This window comes from Macrobrachium rosenbergii, chromosome 36, assembly GCF_040412425.1.
Source record: "Macrobrachium rosenbergii isolate ZJJX-2024 chromosome 36, ASM4041242v1, whole genome shotgun sequence".
Classification (NCBI taxonomy): domain Eukaryota; kingdom Metazoa; phylum Arthropoda; class Malacostraca; order Decapoda; family Palaemonidae; genus Macrobrachium; species Macrobrachium rosenbergii.
In genome coordinates this window covers 13893127-13916101 of record NC_089776.1, presented here as the reverse complement: position 1 = coordinate 13916101, position 22975 = coordinate 13893127, and the positions used below count along the sequence as shown (strand labels likewise).

The 22975-nt window shown below is 35.5% G+C and overlaps 2 protein-coding genes across 22 annotated transcripts in view; one reads left to right on the top strand and one right to left on the bottom strand.

Annotated features, from left to right (window-relative positions):
- The first annotated feature begins 497 nt into the window (after positions 1–497).
- On the top strand, positions 498–4997 carry LOC136856638 (UPF0696 protein C11orf68 homolog). Of its 10 annotated transcripts, none has more exons than XM_067134603.1 (4): positions 568–615; positions 1701–1859; positions 1952–2140; positions 2847–4997. In XM_067134603.1, exons 3-4 carry the CDS (start codon positions 1983–1985, stop codon positions 3409–3411), a joined length of 723 nt encoding a protein of 240 aa, XP_066990704.1. In that variant the 5' UTR covers positions 568–615; positions 1701–1859; positions 1952–1982; the 3' UTR covers positions 3412–4997. The 10 variants fall into 10 exon arrangements, with proteins under 10 accessions (XP_066990700.1, XP_066990701.1, XP_066990707.1 ...); XM_067134604.1 differs by having other exon boundaries at positions 571–1101; positions 1266–1859; XM_067134601.1 differs by having other exon boundaries at positions 591–648.
- Positions 4998–5586: 589 nt separating this feature from the next.
- LOC136856639 (plasminogen receptor (KT)) overlaps positions 5587–22975 on the bottom strand; it is a 59338-nt gene continuing 41949 nt past the window's right edge. For 4 of the 12 annotated variants that reach the window (XR_010858440.1, XR_010858442.1, XM_067134615.1 and 1 more), the window contains one exon: positions 5587–6203. Coding sequence is in view for 7 of the 12 variants with exons in the window: in XM_067134615.1 (XP_066990716.1) it covers positions 6189–6203 (15 nt within the window). In the remaining 5 variants the exon portion in view is untranslated. Of the gene's footprint in view, positions 6204–10264; positions 10347–12420; positions 12635–13811; positions 19338–22975 lie in introns of those variants that run through there. The other 8 variants (XR_010858439.1, XM_067134613.1, XM_067134614.1 and 5 more) reach the window with 6 other exon arrangements.

The window sequence follows — 22975 nt, the reverse complement described above, 5'->3', positions numbered from 1 at the left end:
TTCTCTGAGGCATTATATACTTTTGATAAAAATCTTTCGTATTTTGAATCATATCTCCAGATAGAATTGTGTGGAATGAAATACTATAAATAAAATCTTCCCCGTTAGTTTTGAATCACATCTATAAATGGATTTGTCTAAGGTAAAATAGTAGCCATTCACTGCAAGAAAGCTAACCCTGATTCTAATATCATCATAGCCTATGCTTAATCGCCACAGGTATTAACGATTAATTTAGTGATTTTTCTTCATGCTGTTTAATCTTACTGAGATTTAAGCCTAATTGTTCCACATAGTCTTTAAATTACACATCACAAGACGATCTATTGTTTTTTCTGACCCATTGTCATCTCGTAGAGGAGACTACTCTTATCACTACTGTTAATATGACTAATGTAGAGTAGCAAGATTTTCATATAATTTAAACACTCTATTGTAATGCAGTTTTACTTTAGCTGTTAAAATAGCAATGGCTCTGGGACAGTTGTAGTAGAAAACGCTATTGTAAACGGCTCTATGACTTCACGGAACTGAGTCATGTCAGTGGCCTTGATGAGACAAAGTTCTGACGCATTAGATATTCCTGTGCAAAGCAATGGCACCCACACGAGACCGGTATCATTCTTTTAAAATTAATCGGTGATCCAAGTAAAATTTGTTTGTTTTAGTACATCGTTGCCAGAGCCTACAAGTACCATTCAAGTTTATGGTGATTCAATAAGACTGACTTGAACAAAATGTGATGTTGACTGTGAATTATTGATTACTAATGCTTGTGACATGACTGTGATAAGATTGTTTGTGATCAGTGGCGTGTTCTTTGGTCTTGTTCCTTTTACTGGATATCCCCGTAGTTTGGTCTTGACCAAATTTGGCTTTTTTTTTGCACTTAAAGAATAGAAAGAAAGCCAGTCCCCAAAAGATACACGTTTGCATAAATATTCGTGATTGATACGCGTTGACCAACCCTTCGAGAGTAGTTTTAGTGTTTTGCACCCTTCTACAGTAGGGTTACTCTTTACCTTGCACAAAGTCAAAGATCTTCTGGTAGTGGAAACTTGACCATTCATAGTCTTTTGTATTGTTTATCATAGCGCACAGGCTGAGGAAACTGGGTGTATATACTGTATATATAAAAGTGGTTTCCAAGGCAACTATGAAAATCCCACGAAGGAACACCATAAAACTCTTTAATTTAAGAGTCAAAGATCTTCTGGCAGTGGAAACGTGAGATAGTCTTTTGTATTGTTTATCATAGCGCACAGGCTGAGGAAACTGGGTGTATATACTGTATATAAAAAAGTGGTTTCCAAGGCAGCTATGAAAATCCCACGAAGGAAGACCGAAAATTTAAGAGTTGGAAGAACTCTTGGAGATAGCACGCTAAGTACAGTAATACTTAGGCCGAGGGCAAACTCTCCTTATGCACAACAGCGCGCATACATTTTATTTTTAATCTTTTTCCATTTACTTTTGTTCGTAAATAATATCTTCACATCTGTTTCTGTACCTAGACAAGTGATTACAATTAATGTAATTTTGTGGCTATTAGCAAATTGGCATGTCAGTTAAAAGGAATTTTGTATTGTAGATGTCTGTTCAAACATCATTCATACATTTATAAGGTATCTACAAATTTAACTGTAGAGTGACCTATCACCCATCTTATGAAACTTCAAAATGAATTCTGTATATTACAGTGGCTTATTATACTTAGTGATGTCATTATGCAAATAATGGAACTAACCCAGTGGAAGTGTTGGATGAAATTTCCAACACACACACACAGGTGTTAACTTATCATCTTAGAAAGGTCTTTCCTCTGCCAGTGAGAATTAAAACTAAGGCACACATATGCCGTAAGTATACTGTACTGCATTGTATTTTAAAAGAAGCTTTAACTGAGATGTTGATTTTCCTGATTATCATAATTTTTTCTCTGCAATTTCAGATTCCTCATATGGATCTGAAAGTCCTACATCATGGCTGAAGGTAACACATTCGAGTACGAATCGGAATTCCTTGCTGAAATCAATAAGGAGGCAGATGCTGGCGACTGGATAGAATTCGATGCGTCTGTGGAGGACATTAATGGACTGGATACATTTCTACAAAAGTATAAGCCATCCGTTCTGAAAAGGTAAGGGAAAGTATAGGCAATACTGTCCGCGATAAATTCCCCGCATCACTCTCTGCATCAAAATCCTTGAAGCAGGTTCCTCTCGCACCTTTGTTACCAGTATGTTATGTTATAGCCTATCATCATACATTATATTTAAAACTGTTAAGGTATAAATTAATGAAGATAATAATTTAAGAATTTGACTTGGCTTCTTAGGAAGTTAGTGCCATCAGTGCACTGTAGGCATTGCGTAAGGTCCTTTGTAGCATCCCTTTGGCCTCTAGCTGCAACCCCCTTAAATTCCTTTTACTGTACCTCCATTCATATTCTCTTTCTTCCACTTACTTTCCACCTTCTAACAACTGTTTCACAGTGCAACTGTGAGGTTTCCTGCTGTGACACCTTTATAACCTCATTTTACTCTGTTTTCCTTTCATAGGTCCCAGTTCTCGGCCTGAATTTTTTATTCCATTCCATTCTGTTTAAGAACTTGAAATGCCAAAAGTTCATAATCATTTCTGTTTTACTTGGATTCTTTTGCAAAACTTGATTGATAACTATAGCTCAGGCAAGAGAGTAGGCAAATTATTTCCTTTTTCAGAAATGTTGAATTTTTGCTTTTGATATTAAATTAGATCACAGTGCATTTCTCTAAAAAATGATCTATGATGCCTTAGAAATATCTTCATTTTCCTTGAGATCAGTCTTCACTTACCCATTCTAGATCAGATGGCATTGGGTGGATCTGTGTGCGGGGGCCAGATCACAAGCACGAAATCCCAGCATTGCGCAAATTGCTAGAGGACTGGGAAGCTAAGCAAACATCTGGCCAGAGAATCACACCCGACACCGTCATCGAAATGGCCAAGAAGTACAGGTGCCTCTGTGGGAAATGGCTCATTCAGAAGGAAACGGGAATCAAGGTCGACCTCGCCTGGGCTGCTATTGCCAAGGCAGTGGCATCAGGCCAGTGCGGCATCTCGGCAAAAGTGAGTCCTGTCGATGACCTGACTGGAGTCTATCAAAGGAAGAATGTGGTGTGTGTTTACAACAGTGACTTTACTGACCGCAGTGCAGTGGAGAAACTCAACGACAGCATCAGGAATGCCGGGGTTAAGTGCACCATGACATATAAACCTGATGTATATACTTACTTGGGTATTTATAGAAATAATAAGTGGGGGATAAAGCCAACAATTTATTCAAGTCAGTTTGACCTCATGTCAGGGAAATCAAAGATTGTTGAAACTCTTGTCAGGACAGCCCCACAGAATCCAGATCAGTCCTAAATATCTTTTGAGAAAAGTATGACAAACCAAAGATACTATGCAATCTTTCAACTATGTGGCTTCTCCATATCCACCTTACCTTACCCTTACAGTATTTGTTTGATAATGTCATTATTGCCACATTCTACACTACAACCATTGGTTTTGATTCTACCAAACAGTATTATTACTCTCACACCTGAGGGTGTGTCCACACTACAGTAAAACATGTCATAAACCCGTGTCAGCAACTTATCTCATATATATCACAAACAGTGTGAGAATACATCAATAATCGTAAGTGTAATCGTAAGTGGAGAAAGAACTTTCAGCAGATGCTGGAGAATTGTACAAAGCACTAGTCAGACCTACCAGCACTAGTCAGACCTACCAGTAAGTCCCTGACATGCATTCAACCAGTTTGTGAAGTCTGTGCGGTAAGCTGCTGATGTGTGTTTATGACATGTTTTACTATAGTATGGAAGCACTCTAATGAGTACAGAATTGGAATTTAGTTAGCTATATGGCACCAACCAAATGAAACAAGAACAGCAAGGAACACAAAAAACGACATGAAGTCTGTGATATAGTTCATACTGTAATAGGAATAGGATGGTTGATGATAAACAAAAAACATTTTGGAGGTTTCTTCCAAGAAACGATAATGGTCGTTAAAAAAAGAAAAAAAAGTATCATCACAAAGTTGAAATGAAATGAAAATCCACAAAAAACATTGCATCACATCATTTTGCCAGTGAGAATAATGCCCAGTCCAGTTCTTGTGCCTTGAGGCTTTAACCTTTATGAAATTAAAGTAAAACCAAATAATAGTTATTAAGAACCTGAGGTTATGGATTTCATTAAGCAGTGATATGCAGTAGAATGTAGATAACATTACAGTTTGTGTCTAATTGTGACAGGCAATCGGCAGACATCACCATCACCAAGAAAGTTGATCTTGTTTTGTCAACATGATTACGTGAAATCTAAGAAACAAAATTTGGTGAAAACATTCACTAGGTGAATCTTTAAATATGATGATTTTTTATTTGTACTGATGAAGCGTTGACCTTTCCCTAAATGGAAGTGATGCCAAAACCTTTATTGATATTCATAAAAAAAAATTATCTTAAGTTCTAGAGGAAGTCGTGCAATTGAGACCTCCACCAAATTTGATCAAAACCTGTGCTTTTGTTCTGGAGATATTTTGTTAATACACTCTCGTTTTAACATTAGTTACATCTGGGGAGGCTTGCAGTCTCTAAATACTCTTGTTTGATATAGACCGACTAAAGCATCTCCAGTGTGATTTGCAAAATATCTTGAGAATTATAAAGTGGCTGATGTTATTGAGAATTCTATGAAATTTTTGTAATTGGTTTTAAGAAATGTTTCGAAATGGTTTTGGCAATATTAATGTTGAAAGTTGAGGCCACATCAACTTAGGTTCTGTAGCAATTACTGTCTTTTTATTAGCCAGTGGCTTATTATACAATGCCAAACCTTAAAAACCACCTGTGCATGGTCATATTGTTGGCCAGCATTTTTAAAGAGAGGTTTGAAAGCAGGCTTTTCATCAGTTATAAAGGAATAAACAGTAAAAGAGTCACGTGCGGTTAATGCAGTCCTCACTACTGTACAGTATTTGCAGGACTATCAGTAGTTTGTTTACTAATGATATTTATTCACATATACAGGGAAATTCATCCAGTGTAGCATAATGAGGCTTTTCTTTGATTAATTGGAACAATATTTTTTTGTAGAAGAAGAGTGACAACAGCTGCTCAGAAAACTGGTGTATGTGTATTTTAATACAGTATTAAAATATACTGTAATAAAGCTTGGATAAAATTGTAAAAGAAGATGCAGCTATGATTCCTTAATTAGCTGTTTCAGAGTTCAGTCAAAAATGCATCTTGAGTATGGTGCACATATAGTATATTTTAATCCTTTTAAAGATATAACTCATTTACTGTAATAGAATGCTGGAGATGGTTATCAGAACCCGCAAGAAAGTAGTTTGGGTTCCCACGAAGCCAGCTTAGAAAGTGATTTTATGAAGTGCTACCATGAATTATTGCTGCACGGTGTCTACAGAGCTGAATTTGCAAATATCCATATGCACTCCAAATTACCACATACACATTCACAAATATACAGTTACAACTATAAAATATCAGAGGAACATTAAAACAATTTTCTCTGTGCATTATGTTGAAGATATTTAAATTGTACTTTAGGTAGGCTTTGCATTTATGGAATGATTTGAGTCTCGATACAAAATAAGACAGCAACAACCCTGGAGTATATGGAAACATGTTATTTCAGGACAAAAAAAAAAAAAAAATCACAAACAAGCCAAACTGCATATAAAAATTTACACTATCATGGGTAGTTGGGTGGGTCTATTTGCCGCACTTAAAATAGACCAAGTTTTTAGCAGATGATGTTGATTCAGACTGCAAATATTAGCTACCCAAGATACCAACCACTGTTCAGGATTACACTGCACATTGATTTGATTTTGCAGTTTTCATCACTTACGCAACTCTGTTTAGTAACTACAAGATGAAATCTCTCTACAGACAATGATCTGACCAAACTACTGAGCTACAGGAAACTACATATACAGTAAGATTTTCCAGATTGTGAAATTACTGTTTTACCTTCAGAGTAAAAGCTTTGCTATTGCAGTTCATGCTTAGACAAATGGCACATACTACTGAACTCAGAAGCATTTTCACAAGTTCCACAACACTGACGGCAGGCAAAGACAGATGCACATGAACTGTTTACAGCTACATCCAGAACCTCTGTAACAGAGAAGGCAAAAATTACAAAATAAGAATTCTCTTACATATACAGATGAATAGCAAAATCAATAAGGGAAAATAAAACAGTTATTTTAAAGCACAAAGCTCCAGTAACTAACATGAAAACTAGAATAGGTTATATACAATATACATGTACTTACTAACTCTAAATATTGCAATAATAAATATGTGTTGCATTATCAGGCCAGACAGCAAGCATGCTAAAGTACTTCAGACAGCATCCCAATTACATGCATTAATGTTAACACTAATATCAAAAGTTCTTTCAAGAGTTTAATTACCCTATTTCAGAGAGATACATATTTAGATACCTTTATATCTATGCCATAATTAAATAAGTCCCACTAACTTTATATATGTCAGCAGAACATTGATCATCACGATAAAATAACCGTAATTTGCCTCAGGCACAGATAATTTTCCTGCAATGGGAATATTTAATACAACTTAAAATACCCAGCAATTCCTTGTGGGCGAAATGCTAGCTCAATTTAAAGATGGCTCTTAATTTGGTGTCTGTCAGTAACTTTCTGAGAGAAAAACATTCCTTGAGTCTTGGTCATCAGTTCTGATGTGATATAGATTATGATAAATACCATATTTCTACTGTAAGCATAACCTAAATAAAGTTATTTTCTAAGGAAATATTCCTTTTCAGAAGCATACAAGTTTCTAACCTTAACCAAATTCAGTCTTTGTTGTTCACTGTCAGGAGGTGAACATTAGTTCTGCTCCATCAACAAGAACAGTTGTGTCACTGAGAAACCTGTTATTTATTGTCACTGCTGAGCACGTGAGCAACATTGCTGGGGAAGTAGCTTAAATTCATGAATATATGGTTCAAATATATTGTAGTCATCAGCCAAAGAACAGTTGCTTCCAGTGTACAGTAAGGTTCAACACAAAATTCTGAATTAATTCAATTCCAGCAACCTATCAACCTAGGAGATTAACCATAGTCAAATACGGAAACATATATACTGTGCTAATAATACTGCCTCATCTATAAAATCCTGTGCGTGATTAAAATTTCCCCAAACCACATTCTACTTACAGCAAACCCAGAGCATGTGCAATGGTTAACAAAGTAATCAAAATAAAAGACAGGCTAACACCAATGTAACTTATACTGTACTCATAAAAAGCTAACCAAATTTTGACAAAACTCTACCATGTCAAGGCACATTTACTTAAGTATTTGACTTTTCAGAATGAGTTTACTAATGAATTCTGACACAGCAGCATATTAAAGCTTGCTCAAAAGGCTGACTTGTTAAACAAAATACAGTACAGATGCTACTCTAATTACGAACAAGTTACATTTCAGGCAGCTGTTTGTGTCTTGAATTGTTCGTAAGTCCAACTTGATATACGCAGCGTCAATACGTACAGTACTATGTATGATTTTTCATACTAAAACAATACTAGTACTGTACCATATTTTATAGAATATTTCATTAATACGAATGATATATAAAACCTATACATTAAGCAAATTATGATAATAATACAGTAAAATGGTTTTAATTTACGATCATGGTTGTTCGTAACTCTGAAAGTTCGTAAGTAGAGGAGTGTCTGTATACAATTTGAAGTTTTACGATCAAGATGTGTTTAGAAAAAGTGATTAGAGCTGTCCGCTTTATTGTTTGATCACATTTATAAAACAATTTGTAACTTTATATAGATCTCAGTTGTAAAGTGACTAAACCTGCCTATGATTGCCTTTCTGGCAATAATCAAATCTGTGAATTTTTCAGTGTTTATCACAATAAGTGTTCAGAAATCATAAATTTCACAATCAGCCGTTGTAACCTGAACATCCCAAACTCTGGCATTAGGTTGTACCTTACAGCTTACACCAAGAACCTTCTGCAAATTCCTATTCTTTATGGCCTTCAAAGGAAGCCTCAGAAACCTCACCATTATCGTAAAAAAATTTTTGGTGAAAACCTTGATAAAGATATAAGCAGTCCCCGGGATACGACGGGCTCGGCTTGATGACTTTCGAGCTTACGACGCTCTTCAAATATATTCATCAAAAATTATTTACCAGGTTACAACACGTTCTGGGGTTCCGACGCCAATCCGATGGAAGAAATATGGCTCCAAAATGGCAGAATGGTCAAAATTTTGAGTTTTTTTTATGTAAAATTCAATAAAAGTGCAGGGTACATCGTTTTCAAGACACCCAAAGGATTAAAAGTAAGGTTTTTACGATTTCCGACAATTTTCGGCTTAAAATGATTTTCGGCTTAAAACGATTTTTGGCTTACGACGCGGCATCGGAATGGAACTCGTCATAAACAGGAGACTGACTGTAAATAACAAGCAATGACCACAAGGCTAAACATAAACCATGCTATAATGTTTATATACATTGACCATCATCAATCATCTAACCATATTAATGCTGGAACCAGTTAATATGATAAAATGAAATACAATGGAAACATGCTACAATCAAGTAATATAATATTTAAGTAGTCAGAGTAACAGAGGCCCTCATCTCAAGTGAACATTTCCATGCATTAAACTGCATACTACAATATGTATTGCCTTCTTTTAATTCAGTTCGCAGTACATAAACAGAAGCAACGACATTTCTGTAACAAAAAAGCTATGCTGTACAGTAATGTACACAGTATTTTAACTTAGTTGTGGCTCAGAGTCTTACAAGCAGAAAATACGTGGTGATGCAAACTTAACATATTTTACAAATTACAAAAATTTTTGCAATAAATTAAAATAGAGAATATTAAAACTAAAGATGTGAAAATGCAGATACAGGTGTAATGATAGTGCACGAATGTCTCGAGGTGTTGCTGGTTGCACTGCTTTCATATTCAGTAACTCAAAGCAAAAAAGATAATGAATTGTATGATGAACTGAAATTCAATTTCTGCCAGATAGTACTGTATATACCAATATATTTTCACTGTCATTTCTTTGCAACAAATTCTTCAGTTTTACACCAAATGTCAAATATTAACACCTTGACTTAATGGCCCCAACTTAGTGGACTTCTATACTTATCAGCTGCATAACAATGATTTGTTTTGCTATGTTACCATTTTAGATGTGATACGTTTACGCATAAGTCTCTTAAACAGAATGTCAAGTGTAAAGTACAGTTTAGTTTAGGTTAAGAACTATGTGGAATTGTAGGCTGTAAGTTATTTAAAAACTATTCAGGTGCAGCTATAATACATAGGATCTCTGTTACTTTACCGATTGTGTTACTTATCAGAAAGCCTGACTCCTAAGTGTATGTTAAGTTGAAGTGCTACTGCACTTTGTACTGAGAAATACCATTCAAGAAATTCATCTACTACTAAATGCTTAATTTTTTATTAAATATGGAACTATTGTATAAAGACAGTGCTAACAAGCAAGTCTCTATGTAATGTATTCTACGACATATTACCATTGTAATTCAACAAAATTTAATTCCGATTTGTTGATAAAAAAAATTTGAAACTAATATTTTGGCAACAATACCCTGAAGATTATTTTATAGCAGACATAAAAATGAAACTCTCTTAATATTCATAGCTCCAAATCACTATCTGAATTATATGTGTTTCCCGTGATAAAACTGCTAAACAGGTTTTAGTAAAATGAATTACAGAATATATATTTCTGCTATAGCTATCATAGCTTATACTGTAATAGATGCAGTATTTGAAATTAATTAAATGCTCAAATGTTTCACGTCTTCAAACTGGGTAAAACGGACTTGAGTACATTTTGAATCAATGAAAAATTGCAAAAAATATTGTAAATACGCTGAGCAAATTTGCAAAATTAATATTGCTATCATTAGTTTCTCTTAGTAGTCAGTTTTTTTAGGAATATACACGTTTGACACTGATTTATTGTTAAATCATTAGTTTATTGACCCATATCACAAAAAATATGGTACTGTATGCTGGCAGGTGATTTTAATCCAGATGATGCTACATTATTTGACAGTAAGAAAAAAAAAAAAAAAAAGACTGATATCATCCGTTAAATATACATCCACATTCAAAACTTGCCTTCTATCAAGAAGTTCCCAAGAAAATGTTATTCCTGTGGTCCATAGAGGCGTTCCAAATCGAGAAGAATGACTTTATCCATCTAGGACACGGCATGGAATTTTGGAATACCAAATCATTATTAATTTCATTAGTACCAGAGTACATATTCTCCAGTAACCACAAAATGACCATAAACCACATCACACAGCATTTCCATGTGATAATAGTATGAAATCGTACACAACTCTTCGTCATTTGGCAAAATGGATGATCATTTGGAGTCATACACTGTTGTATCTTTGTTAATATTTACAACCATCAACAAAATACACAAAACACAGTAAAGAACTGTAAAGCATTTCACTCAGTATTTATACACCAAGAAAAAAGTATGGTTTCTCTTTTCTGGTAAAAATATAATAAAGGTAATTTTTTCATACAGAGCCATTATTTATCATCATCAAAACTTCATGACCACAAAACTGAGATAATTATACTTACGAACTGTTGTGGAACATGAATTTTCCATTCTATTTCTTTCCTCAAATTCTTTTCTAGCAGCCATATTCTTTAATCTACTGAACATTAATACTATATTGTTTCATTTTTGAGTTACTATAAAAGATTACATATTAGACTATGCTTTTATAGCCTCAGAGCTTGAAAACGATCATGTGTCTGTTTAGAAACAATTGTGGGAGAGGTCTGAGAGTCAAAGAGAAAAGTTACATGTGGCATACAAGAACTGCATAAAATTTATGTGATGTGTTGGGTATTGAGGATATGTTTTGTACAAAGTAAAATGTTGAGAGATCAAGAGTTTTTACGATGAAGGCTAAGTTTTATTAAGGTTATGACGAATGGAGGAACGGACTTGGAGGAAAGTTGCTCTTGGATAAAAATGTGTTGTCTCCAAGGCTGCTGAATATTTCTGAGGTTAGATAGTTCAAAGTAGTTCAGGAAAGAAAAAGGAACTGTAAGTTAAAGATTGTTCAATAAGAAAAGAGACCATGCATTGTGTGGAGTGCTTGATGTTTGCAGATAATGCAATGGTAATTGGAGATGGTGAATAAAGCCACAGGTTGGTGAAAGAGTTTGAAAGTATTTCTAAGAGATAGAAAGTTGAAAGTGATGGTTAGCAAGAATAAGGTTAGGAGAAATAATTGAATCCAGGTAGTCGTCAGTGAATATTTATGTGGTCAGTGGAAGAATGGAAGTACTGTATAAATATTTATGGATAAATGCAATGGACGGTGGTAATATGAGAAAGGAAGTGTATCACAGAATAGGTGAAGAAAGGAAGGCTATGGGGACTTTTAAAGATATGGGAAAGAAAACAGGTGTCTATGGAAGTGAAAAAACAAAATGCATGAAGGTATTGCAGAGACAGCTCTCCTTTAAGGAAGTGAAGTGTGGTGCAGCTGGTTCTCTTACCTTCAGAAGAGGAAGGAGTGGAGAGAGCTCCTCTTTGAAGAAAGCACTCAAGGAGATCTATAAAGAATGTAAGGGAAATTCCTATGGAGGTTCTCAAAGCAAATAAGTTGAGTACATAATCATAAGGCCGTCATGTATTTTCATCTATAGAAGTCATCCACACATTTGGTATAGTATCTACAGGCAGACTTTGACCGTTGAATGGATTGGACAATCCTGCATAAGAGGTGCAGGATTAGACATGGAAAATAAAAGCATAAACAATAAAATTATGCTTTTCAAGACTCAATATTGATTTCTATTGATATCATTTCTCAAGACAGGTCATTGTTATCAATAGAATATTGTTGTTGGGATGAGTCTAACATTAAAGATAGGCTAAGAAAGGGAGTAAGGGATGACATATATACCACACCATCCTTGCCGTCTTTAAATAATCTCTGGAGACATGACAGCTATTCAGATCTGCCACTGGCAATCAGATTAATATATTGGAATATACAACAATCAAGGATCTATTGCAACGTTTGCCAAAGTATGATGACCAAACCTGAAGATGTTTGGTTTGACTGATACCATAACTTTCCTGCTTGGTCACCCAGAAACCATGGAGTCTCTTTTGACAAAAAGTGAAAACAGTAAAACTTGAGTCCAGAATTATTGTAGTTTATGAGGTGTGTTACAAAAATATCTGATGTTTATTCATAAACAATACTCATATTTAGATACAATTGTCTTACACCAATCTCCTTCAAAGTAGTCCCCTTGGGCTGCCACACACTTCTCCCAGTGGTCCTGCAACTGTTGGAAGCAGTGCTGGAATGCCTCTTTTGAGATGGCGCACAGCTGATCTGTCACATTCAGCTTGGGGGAAAGCCAGAAGTCACACATTGCCATGTCGGGCGAGCAGGGAGCCTGATGAAGCACAGTTGTGTTGTGTTTGGCCAGGAAACTCTGTATCAAATGTGAAGAATGGGAAGATGCATTATCGTGATGGAGCTGCCAATTGCCCGCTGCCAGAGAGAGAGAGAGAGAGAGAGAGAGAGAGAGAGAGAGAGAGAGAGAGAGAGAGAGAGAGAGAGAGAGAGAGAGGAAACATTTACACACATTCTTAAGCAAGTTATCAAGTCAAATAAGGCAAGCAGATCCATAGAGTTTTTATCCTTTCTTAAAAAACTTTTTTTTTTTTCTTTTTAATAAAAGTGACCAGATTTCATTTCAGAGAAGACAATCTGAATATGAGTATTTTTTATGAACCAAGGTCAGATATTTTTTAATATACCTCGTACTTGCATTTTTCACTCATCGTGACGCATTGTACAAGCACAGCACAAAGCTGACTGCCCAAAACAGTAAAAAGGTAAATGGTACTTATGAGAGGCAAGTATGCTTATTCTTATATTTACAAGAAATTATGAGAATATATTTTTCTGACAGTTTCATTATAAGGTCAGAAACATCCCCAAATGCTGACATTTTCCTTCTTGTACAGCCGATACCATATGGCGTACAGGAGATGATTCTTTAACTAGAAACTAGATCTACAATACACAGGGAGAGAGATGCAAGAATACAATGCTCCTTAAGGGGAGACTGCATCTTCTTCCTTCCTTAGAAATGGAGATGCAATCCACACTTTCAAGCCAAAGTGTAAGGCTAAGGCAGTGATTTGTTTGATACAAACACACATGCAAATAAATATACTGTATTACAGTACAATAAAAGTCAGAACTAAATCCATTGTGTATGGCCCTTTAAATTGGTATTACAGCCCTCTTTAAAACTTAAATGCATCAGCATCAAGTCCACTGCCATGGGTACCAGTCCACTGTTCAACAATTAAGGAAACGGCAGATCTCTGGACTTGGAAGCATGGTATTGTAATAACTCACCACTCTGTGGATCCTCATGCTCAGAAAGTTGACTAAGCATTAGACTACATACTAAGCACATTTAGTATCAAAACAATGAAACACTCATAGACATCACCACCATCATTAAAAGATAATACAATTACTCTGGTGAGAGAGCACTAAAGCTGCTAAGAAATCCCATTCTCAGAACAAACTTAGTGCTTTTACTAATTAATACAAACATCACATGAAGGTGTCACATTGAATAATACAGTTGCTAAGGGAAATTTACTTTATAAACAAAGGGAATTCATAATATACAAAGGTATAATTGCAAAAGAGCTATTCAAACTGCAGTTGCAACCTCATCTGGGATATCTGTTGGCTGGGCAGAGGTCACTTCAGCCCATTTCTCTCCTTCAACACCTTACCACTCTTACGAGTTGCGTAAGGACAAGGGCCCTGCTGGCACGAAGCCAGCTTAATCTAAACTAGACAATCTACCTCACTTGGTACATACACTGCTTGCAACATAATTATATTTAAATCTCCCACTTGACAATAATTAGTTACTGTCAGCTTGCAACACAATGCATTTATCAATTCAAGACACCTGATTTGCATCTTCTTGGAAGTTGCCGTTGCTACCTTTCCCCAAGTGGTCTAACAAAAACAGGTGTTGTCACCTAATCCCTTCGAGCAAGTCGAGAAGCTATGACTATGAGATGTGTGCGTCAATATAAATTTCGTCATGTACACATACTGAAAAATAGGAAACACTTCTTGACTGTTGGTGCCTACAGTATTTTATGACAAGTCTGTAAGACTATTGTAAACATCTAACTTTCTAGTGACTAGGAGATGCCACTTGGAATTGGCTTTGAATAACAATGCTATATGCGTACAGCTTAAACTCAGCTAACCTTTATCAATATTATATTGGGAGTTCTTTGTTAATATGGACAAGCATTTAACTTATCACACTGAAGTCTATGTCAACAATTTATAATGAGCCAATATGGACTCAAGTCTAATTACTAACTAATGAAATGAGCACTTAACTGAAAATACATAATCGTATCCATGGATATAAAGGAAAAACTTATTACACTCTACAAGACCATGGTGAAACAAAAAAAATGTAAATAAAGAGAGACATATTCCCTGACATAACTTGTGCTACGAGACTAGTACTGTACTGAATGTTTTACAAAAGTGTACGGCCTATATATAATTGACTTAACAGACATCCTATATGCATAACCATACCAGTGAGCTACTATTTACCAACATTTTAAGGAATAACCCCATATTCCAGACTTATCTGTTAAATTGGAACTGGAATAATAAAATTTAGGTTAGGGGCCAAGTGCTGAAAAGGATGATAGTGTAATTGTTAGGAGAGGGTGGAAAGTTGCAGCTAGGGGCCAAAGGGATGCTGCAAGCTGCAAAGAACCTTATGCCTTCAGTGTACCATGTGAGGCCCATCAGTTAAAGGTATGCACAAACAATATTTAAGAAAACAAAATTTCAAATAAAGTAAAAAAAAAAAAGGTCATATGCAAATAAGACAAAAGAGATGTACAGTAAACAGAAATACTGAAAACTGAAAGTGAAAATGTTGCATAAACCATTGAACGTCACTTCTGAGAGAGCTTCCAGCCTTCAGCCAATAAAGGTTCAAATTTTATTACAGCTTACAGTAACTTCATCAACAATGGAGAGGTATGATGACAGACAGCAACTGAGATCCAGCATTACTGGCTGGTCTCTATTTATTTTTTTTTTCAAGTTCTTTTACATAACGTTACGGTATCTGACAATGACAATTTCTTATTTAGGTAAGTCAGCACTAAATTCCGTGCTTGCATTTTGCCCAGAAAATGAAACTAAAGTATTGAATAAGTAAATTATGACATTCCTCATTCAGTACAAATAAAATACTTACTACATACAGTAGATTATTCTACTTACTACAGGTATTAAAACATCTAGTTAACAATTTTTTCTCTCAAACTAGTTTTGTTAAAAATTACTGCTGACAACCTTGAAAAGAATTTTCACTTCCCACTGTTTTTATTAGTCAAGTCATTTCAATTGTTTTAACAGACAGTAAAGCATTGTCAGAATTTTCAATTTACAGTACTGATTGTTACATTAACATTTAAAAAATTTGTCAAGCTCGTTAAGAAATGGTCAACTTCAGTTGTGCTGCATCAAGCAAATGTTCCAATCACTCATAATGATTATTCAGAACATGAGATTTGCCCTCTAAATTTGGGAACAGCAAATCTACAAACCTCATGTAGTCTAAGAGAGCATCTATAAGCACAAAACTAACAAGTGCATGGGCCAGTAACTCTTAATGTCACACTGTCACTGGGGGCCATGAATTTTAGCCAAGGCATCAGCCAAATTATAGCCACTAAATCTTCCAGTTCAGATTCTGAAACATTTTGATTTGTCATGGCAGAACTGGATTAAGTGTCAGACACTCATTCACTCTCTCTATCTCTCTCTCTCTCTCTCTCTCAATAAGGAACTTGATGACAAAGGGTTTCTGATATTTTGTTTTTTCATTTTTTTTTTTTTTTTTTTTTGCATTTTCCATCCTTTAACTCAAAGCTTATGTCTCTCATTTGATAAAAGGCCCTAAACTACCACCTTACTCACACCAAACTTGGGGCATGTGCACTATAGGCGATGAAAACAAACAGCAATACCCTGATCACACTCAAACGGCTGATATCCTAAAGAATCAATGGCAAAACTTTAACAAAAAAAAAGGTTCAGTACTAGGAAAAGCTTACTCCAAAGCTCCTGGACAAGGAGTGCCTTTTGTTTTAGCTTTCATATAATCCCTTGGGTTTCACAAGTATTTGGCAATAAATCACAATATTTACACACACTAACACACACCTATATACAAATGCTTTTAATTGTAGGAGCCTGGGCTCTATGGGTTACCTAGTTTAAAATAGTTTAATCATAAAATGAAAATGCTACCATTATTAAAAATAATATTAATACAGCAGTGGCATAATGATACACAAAGAACACTTATCAATTGAAAAACAAAAATTTTAGAAAATCTTTTTCGTACACATGAACATATCATCACTGTTAAAGTAACTAAACTTAATCAAAGTTGAAGGATTAATATATGAACTGCTGATTGTTACTTGCAAAGGAATCATTCAGAAGACCACAGTCACGAGAGTCCCATTGTTTCACCTGCTGTCAGACTCACTTTCTTCTGGGCATTGGGCAATAGATGTGTACTGACACTAGGGTCGAGAGAAATACGCTTAAAGAGTAAGAATATCAGGTTTGCATTTATGAGGCAATACTTGCTTTAACCAATTCTGCTGAGATTACCTCAATTGCAAAACTCTGTGAATTTTATCCATACTGAATAGTAGCTATTTATGAAGAAGCTGATGATATATACTCTTCTCTTCAAGTATCACTTACTTTTAACTGGAAATGACCAGCATGCTGGTTAAAGGTTTTTGCATTGACTTGATGTAGGCCAACAGTCCACACTTCAAATTTAATGTAAGGGTTTTCATTTATTACATAGTTCAATAGCATACACACACACACACACACAAATAATTACCATAATTTTGTTGCAACAACAAGTACTAACAAATATAGTCACCTTAAGAAATTTATGAATAGTGAGTTGAAGAACAGTAATAAAATAAGGTAAAAGCAACAAACACTTTAAGTATGAAGAACAGCTTTACCGAACATCTGCAGGTAACTAGGCTTGTAAAGAAAGTGTGTATGATAAGAAGTAGAGAGGTTCTCCTTATTTTTGGATGTCTACCCTATCTTTACTTCTCACTTTGCACATTCCAACTAACAATTCATACCTTATTCTACTTCCCTTGACCAGGCCTAATAGATTCAGTCAAAGTAAAAGGTTTGTAATTTAAATATATGAATGTGCCAACATTTGGGTTGACATGTCCAGATACCCTAAAATCAATTTTATATTTTACAAGACAAAATGAACAAGTTCAGGTTTCAAGTACAAAATAAACCTGTTAACAAAGATAAACACAGTGCAAATGGTATGAAGCTACCATGTCTTAGCTGATGTAAATTGTTTAAATACAGTATTCACTTAATAAACAGAGCTGCAATTTTAATTTACAGTTTCCCGTCACAGTTGAATTGTGTGCGTGCCACAAAGTATATGGAAATTACACTCATATTAATAAAAAGCAAAAACCACATCACACACATGTATGCATCATGGTTAGTCAAGCAATCTTTTAAATACTGTACTGAACCATTTATATGTATTTAAAAAAAATTTTAACGACTAAACTTAGTCGGCATATTGCTGGTTAGGCAGACATGACAAAATTAGTGGAAGCACAGTAAAAAAAAAACCAACAATAACAGAAGCAAGAAAATCTCTTCCCAAAGAGAAATCTATTAAAATAACTGAATGAGATTCCCATGTGAAATTTTTAAATTTGCACGTCCAGTGGCTGCTGGTCATATCAGTAAAACTAGATTTGGGTGGCCCAAGTCCCAAGCAACAATATACAGTACTCTACTACTTTGTAATATACGTCAGCAAACTGACTGGGAATAAGCATTCGGGTTGGCATTTGACATCTAGGGAGAAATGTCCAAACATCCCTAATCAAGAATCCGGAAAACAATTCTCTAAATGAACAATCGACAGCCCGAGGCAACTAGTTAGGTCTATACAGTATGCAAAGTAATTATTCAGGTTACTGTACTCAGGGTTGAGATGTAATACATGATGGCCAAGGGTAAAAGACTGCCGAGGCATAAACAAAGGGGATACTAACTTAAAGTATCTAAACAGATGAATGACACGATATTAACATAAAAAAGTACTTTCCCCTGATAAGCTGGCTCAAATTAATGCCACAATCTTGATCTGAGAATTGATCCATAATTTTCCTTTTCCTTCAACCAACTTTACGGCTTAGAAGGCATGCCTACCACTAAACTGAGCAAAGGAGTGTGGCCCAAAAAATCAGTAAGCTGCAAATAGGCTTTTATAAGTTCTTAATCAAGACATTTATTTAATTTGACATATGTATGACAGCAATGATATTAAGAGAAAAAGTTATGGCAGTGAATGCTTTTCTCTGAGGTCCACGCCAATCAAAAGTGACAGAAGAAAGTCTTCCTAGCTAGAAAGGTATACAGGTAACACTACTATGCCATCTAATTATCACACTTTCACTGAGTACAACTGTACCTGTATTGTGCTAATTGACAATCAAGAGTAATCTAAAGTTCAATCATCTGTTAAGTATAGTTTACATTATTGTAACTCGCAAAACTCTTCTAAACATCTTTACATTTTGTTTTCCTAATATGACCACAATATTTAGCCAACGTTAACACCCTGATATGAAACATCACATTTTACTGAAAAAGAAGTTCCATTTAACCCTTCTTTGCAATGTTGAGTTAGCTCAAACTGTAAAATCACAAAAAATCATTTCAATATATAAATTGTTTGGTGGTTAGTAATGAGCCCTAACAATGCAACATGCAGAATATTGTTGAATGTCAACAGAATTTATACATATATATCATTGCTTGCAATTAAAAGCACCCTCATATTTACAGCCAGTGACTTAACCAAGAAGACAGACGCCAATTAGCCACCAAAAGTCCGCCATTAGTAGTTGTGAGTTCCCACAATGCCGTGTCACTTGAGAATTCAGGAGCACAGGACAGTAGGAAGAGAAGCGCTGAGAGATGGCTTAGTAATAACCACTACGATGCTCGTGCAGGGCCTGTCACAGAAATGCCAAGGCTTAAGCAAGCAATTCAATGACTAAGTTACGTATTAAACAAGAATCACTACGTTACCTTTCCTATTTTCTCCACTGAATGATCAAACATGCTCAACACCTTAATATAACCATTCTATTATAAATCATTCATGTTTCAAGCTTTTAATTTTCTTAATTCATTCGTCATATACAATATGTACAGAAGACATCTGGATTAACAATCATTTTACTTAAGCAAGGAACTATGACATGTAGGATTATTTTCTCAAAATCATAAAGTGCTGTTCTACTTAGCATGATTACTTATATGGGTCATGGAAATCATATCTTGTGGCATTTGAAAAAGTAAGTTGGCAGCTATGACTGAAATTGAAAGTAGTAGTAGATTGGTTACATTTAAGAATCTAAGGTGGATTAGCAAACACAGTTGGGTACCACAAAGTCTTATTTTTGCATTTGAATAATAACAAGCATTTTCATTGTCTTAATCTAATAGTTGAAAAAATCCTTAAAAAAAATCCCAAGAGATTAACTCACCAAGCTACCCTGTATGTGGCTTGATGGTTAATCTCCTTGAGGAAAACATTTAGAAGTTAGTCTTGACAGATAGTGTCATAGATCTAAATGCGCTGATGTTTGATAACTGCCAAGATCTGTGGATTAATAGGGACTAATCAATCATCTCAGCCTAGTGACTGCTATTCTATCTATAAGCTGCTATCATACAATATCAATCTGGCTTCAACCCTTACATTCTCTGTCCCAATAAAAACCACTCATGTGCCCTTTGCTTGCCATTTTTTCAAAGAAAATTCTTTGAGTAGCAATCAGTGTGAGCCGTTGATCCCATTATTTTGTCTACTATTCTCTTAGAATGATACAACCTTTCTCATGAGCCCAAAGAGCATTTTGGAAAAGGTATCAGTGAGTACCCTTCAACAGTGTTCTGAGGACAAATCAACATTAGGATTTATTTCATGAGATGGGATAGCTTTCCACATGTGTATTATGCTGTCATGCTACATGAAACACTTTTTTCCATGCACTGTTTTTTTTTTTTTGCCCCAATGCATTTTATGACTGTTAGGGTAGGTCAGTTTATTTGCCAAACTCCCTGGTGCAAAATTGTCATCTCTAAATCAGAACCTCTTGTCTGGGATTCAACTCTGCATGAGCTATGCTCTATTTTATGACCTTAATTTCATCTGCCTTTGCTTTTTATGAGTCTTTAGGCAATTAAATATCTTGTAAAGTACTGTATATACTTGAACTTGACCAAAAAAGTGGAGGGTAGCCTGGGATTACTAAGCATTATGGCCATCTATCCCCCTTTGTACCTACACTTTCACATAGGAACTTGCTCCTCTCACTTCTTATTCAGGGTTACGGGACCCTTTTATATCTCTTTGTGAGCTCAAGAAGTGTGCAGTACTCTGAATGGTGCAGTATGGGGAGCCACGAGAGCTTTACTCATTCCAAAAACTACTCACTAACTCTGCACACTTTTCCATTCTTTTGGTCTGATTGTTAGGTTTCTACCTTGCATATCCACTTTTGATGATCAATCTTCCCTGTACACTATCTGTTCTTGGATTTTGGTGAACTACTGCTCATACCCTTGATTTCATGGTCTGAATGATGAATACCAAACTGCTGAAAATCAATATTGCATATGCTACTTCTACAAGAGTTGGGCATTTCAAACTAACCTAAACTTTTGATGGGCTACCAAGCTATGCTGCATACGAACAGGGAAAAAAATCCCCCACTTCATTTATTGTAGTTCTTCCTCATTTTGCTATTAAATGCCTCTATTATGCTGGAAGGCACTTCCAGTTTCCTTATAAAATAACAGTTCATTTATTTTAAGGTAAAACTGTAAAACATTTAGCCATGCTCCTTTGTAATTTACCAGGGCAGAATAATGGACTGAAGTAGGAAATTCATGTCCTGTGTAGAGTTGCAGACAAGAACTGTGTAGTGTTGAGGGCAAGAACTGCAACAAATGAGTGGTAGCATTTGCAAGTTGCAGTAAGAAATATGAAAGTGTACTTTCACCCAAGGGCTTAAATATCTGAAGCTGGAATTTGAAATTAAATGCATCTCAAAGGTGACGATTCCTGAAAGAGGTATATCTGACACATTTGCTGTTAAAACATGCACCCTCAGAGATATTCCATCACATCACCACTGATTTTTTAAAAATGTTAAACAACAGCCCTGTCCCTTCTCATCAGGAAATCATTATACAGCACTGAGCAATAGGTTACACCAACACAGGTGAGGCTCACAGCAACAATCACTAATAGATTTACTGTACTGACTGATTTTTAAACAGACACTGGCATCACAACAACACTGGCCACTAATTGGTTCATATATTTGATGCAAAGTTAACTCAAGTGATAAGGCTTTGGCTGAGAAGGCAAGATGCAACCTTGCCTTTAATAATAACACTAGCTCTTGAGTTTTCGACTGAATGATCCTGCATTTTCTTTGCTGGTAAATCACAGAAATTATTCAATTTAAAAATTATGACGTAGCGTGAATTTAATTCTATCTATTTCACTGTAAAAACACACAGCACAGAAAAATAGGATATTGTAAGTGCGATGTTTCTATCAAAATACAAACAAATAATTATTATAGGTTACTGGTATTACCTCCAGCTCAGAGGCTTCTGTTTTGCACCAGCTGACAAATCCATTATCTAATGCTACTAGAAAACTAGCCAATGTCTGTAAGGCTTCCTGTTTTTCATAAATGACAGAACTGATGCTACATGCTTTATACAGTATACAGTATTTTGTTCTATCTATTAGAATACTGCCCACTTGTTGGTTTCCTTCCACTCAACAATGGTAATCATGAATTCAACCACTGTTGGAAGAGATCCTGTTCTGTAATCTACCAAAAACTTTTAGAACAGAACAGAATATAGAATTTAGGTCAAAGGCCCTAGCAATGGGACCTATGATGTCATTCAGCACTGAAAGGGAAATTGACAGTAAGAAGATTTGAAAGGTGTAATAAGGCAAAACCTAGCAGTTGATTAGGAAACAATTTTTAGAGAGGGTCGAAGGGAAGATGGAAGAAAGAGTATATGAACGGAGGTAAAGTAAAAGAAATGAGGGATTGCAACTAGAGGCCCAAGGGATGCTGCAAAGACCCTTAAGTAATGCCTACAGTGCACCACGTGAGGTGCGCTGATGGCACTAACCCCTTTCTGGGATCAAAACTTTTACTCAAGAAATAGTGCGTGTTATGAGCTTCTTTGCAGAGCAACATCCACATTTTGTTAAGGTTCCACACTATCACATAGTTCAGTTGGTGGGAGAAGTCTTTTGTTCCTCTTACTGGAGTACTGGCACTCATGAACACTGACAAACGCTCTGCCTAATATTGGACAACTCTCTATACCTATGATAATTATTTAGTTTTCACTATAATAAAAGGTTAATCTTTTAACAAGATACTAGTGTCACATGTAACATCATTAGCAAACGATACCAAGGACAAAAACAAGCTGTGCTGTTCTCAAAGGGAAGCCTGGCCATGGCACTTAGTCCAGTCAATTAGTAAGAGGAGAGAAGGTCTACATTTGTAACCAGTTTTGTGTACGTGTGCATGTTAATGGC

Excerpts from the sequence above, each read along its gene's own strand:
- LOC136856638 (XM_067134599.1), top strand. The coding sequence starts at position 1,983 with ATGGCTGAAGGTAACACATTCGAGTACGAATCGGAATTCCTTGCTGAA. Across the intron at positions 2,141-2,846 it reads AAGCCATCCGTTCTGAAAAG|ATCAGATGGCATTGGGTGGA; the intron begins GTAAGGGAAAGT and ends TACCCATTCTAG.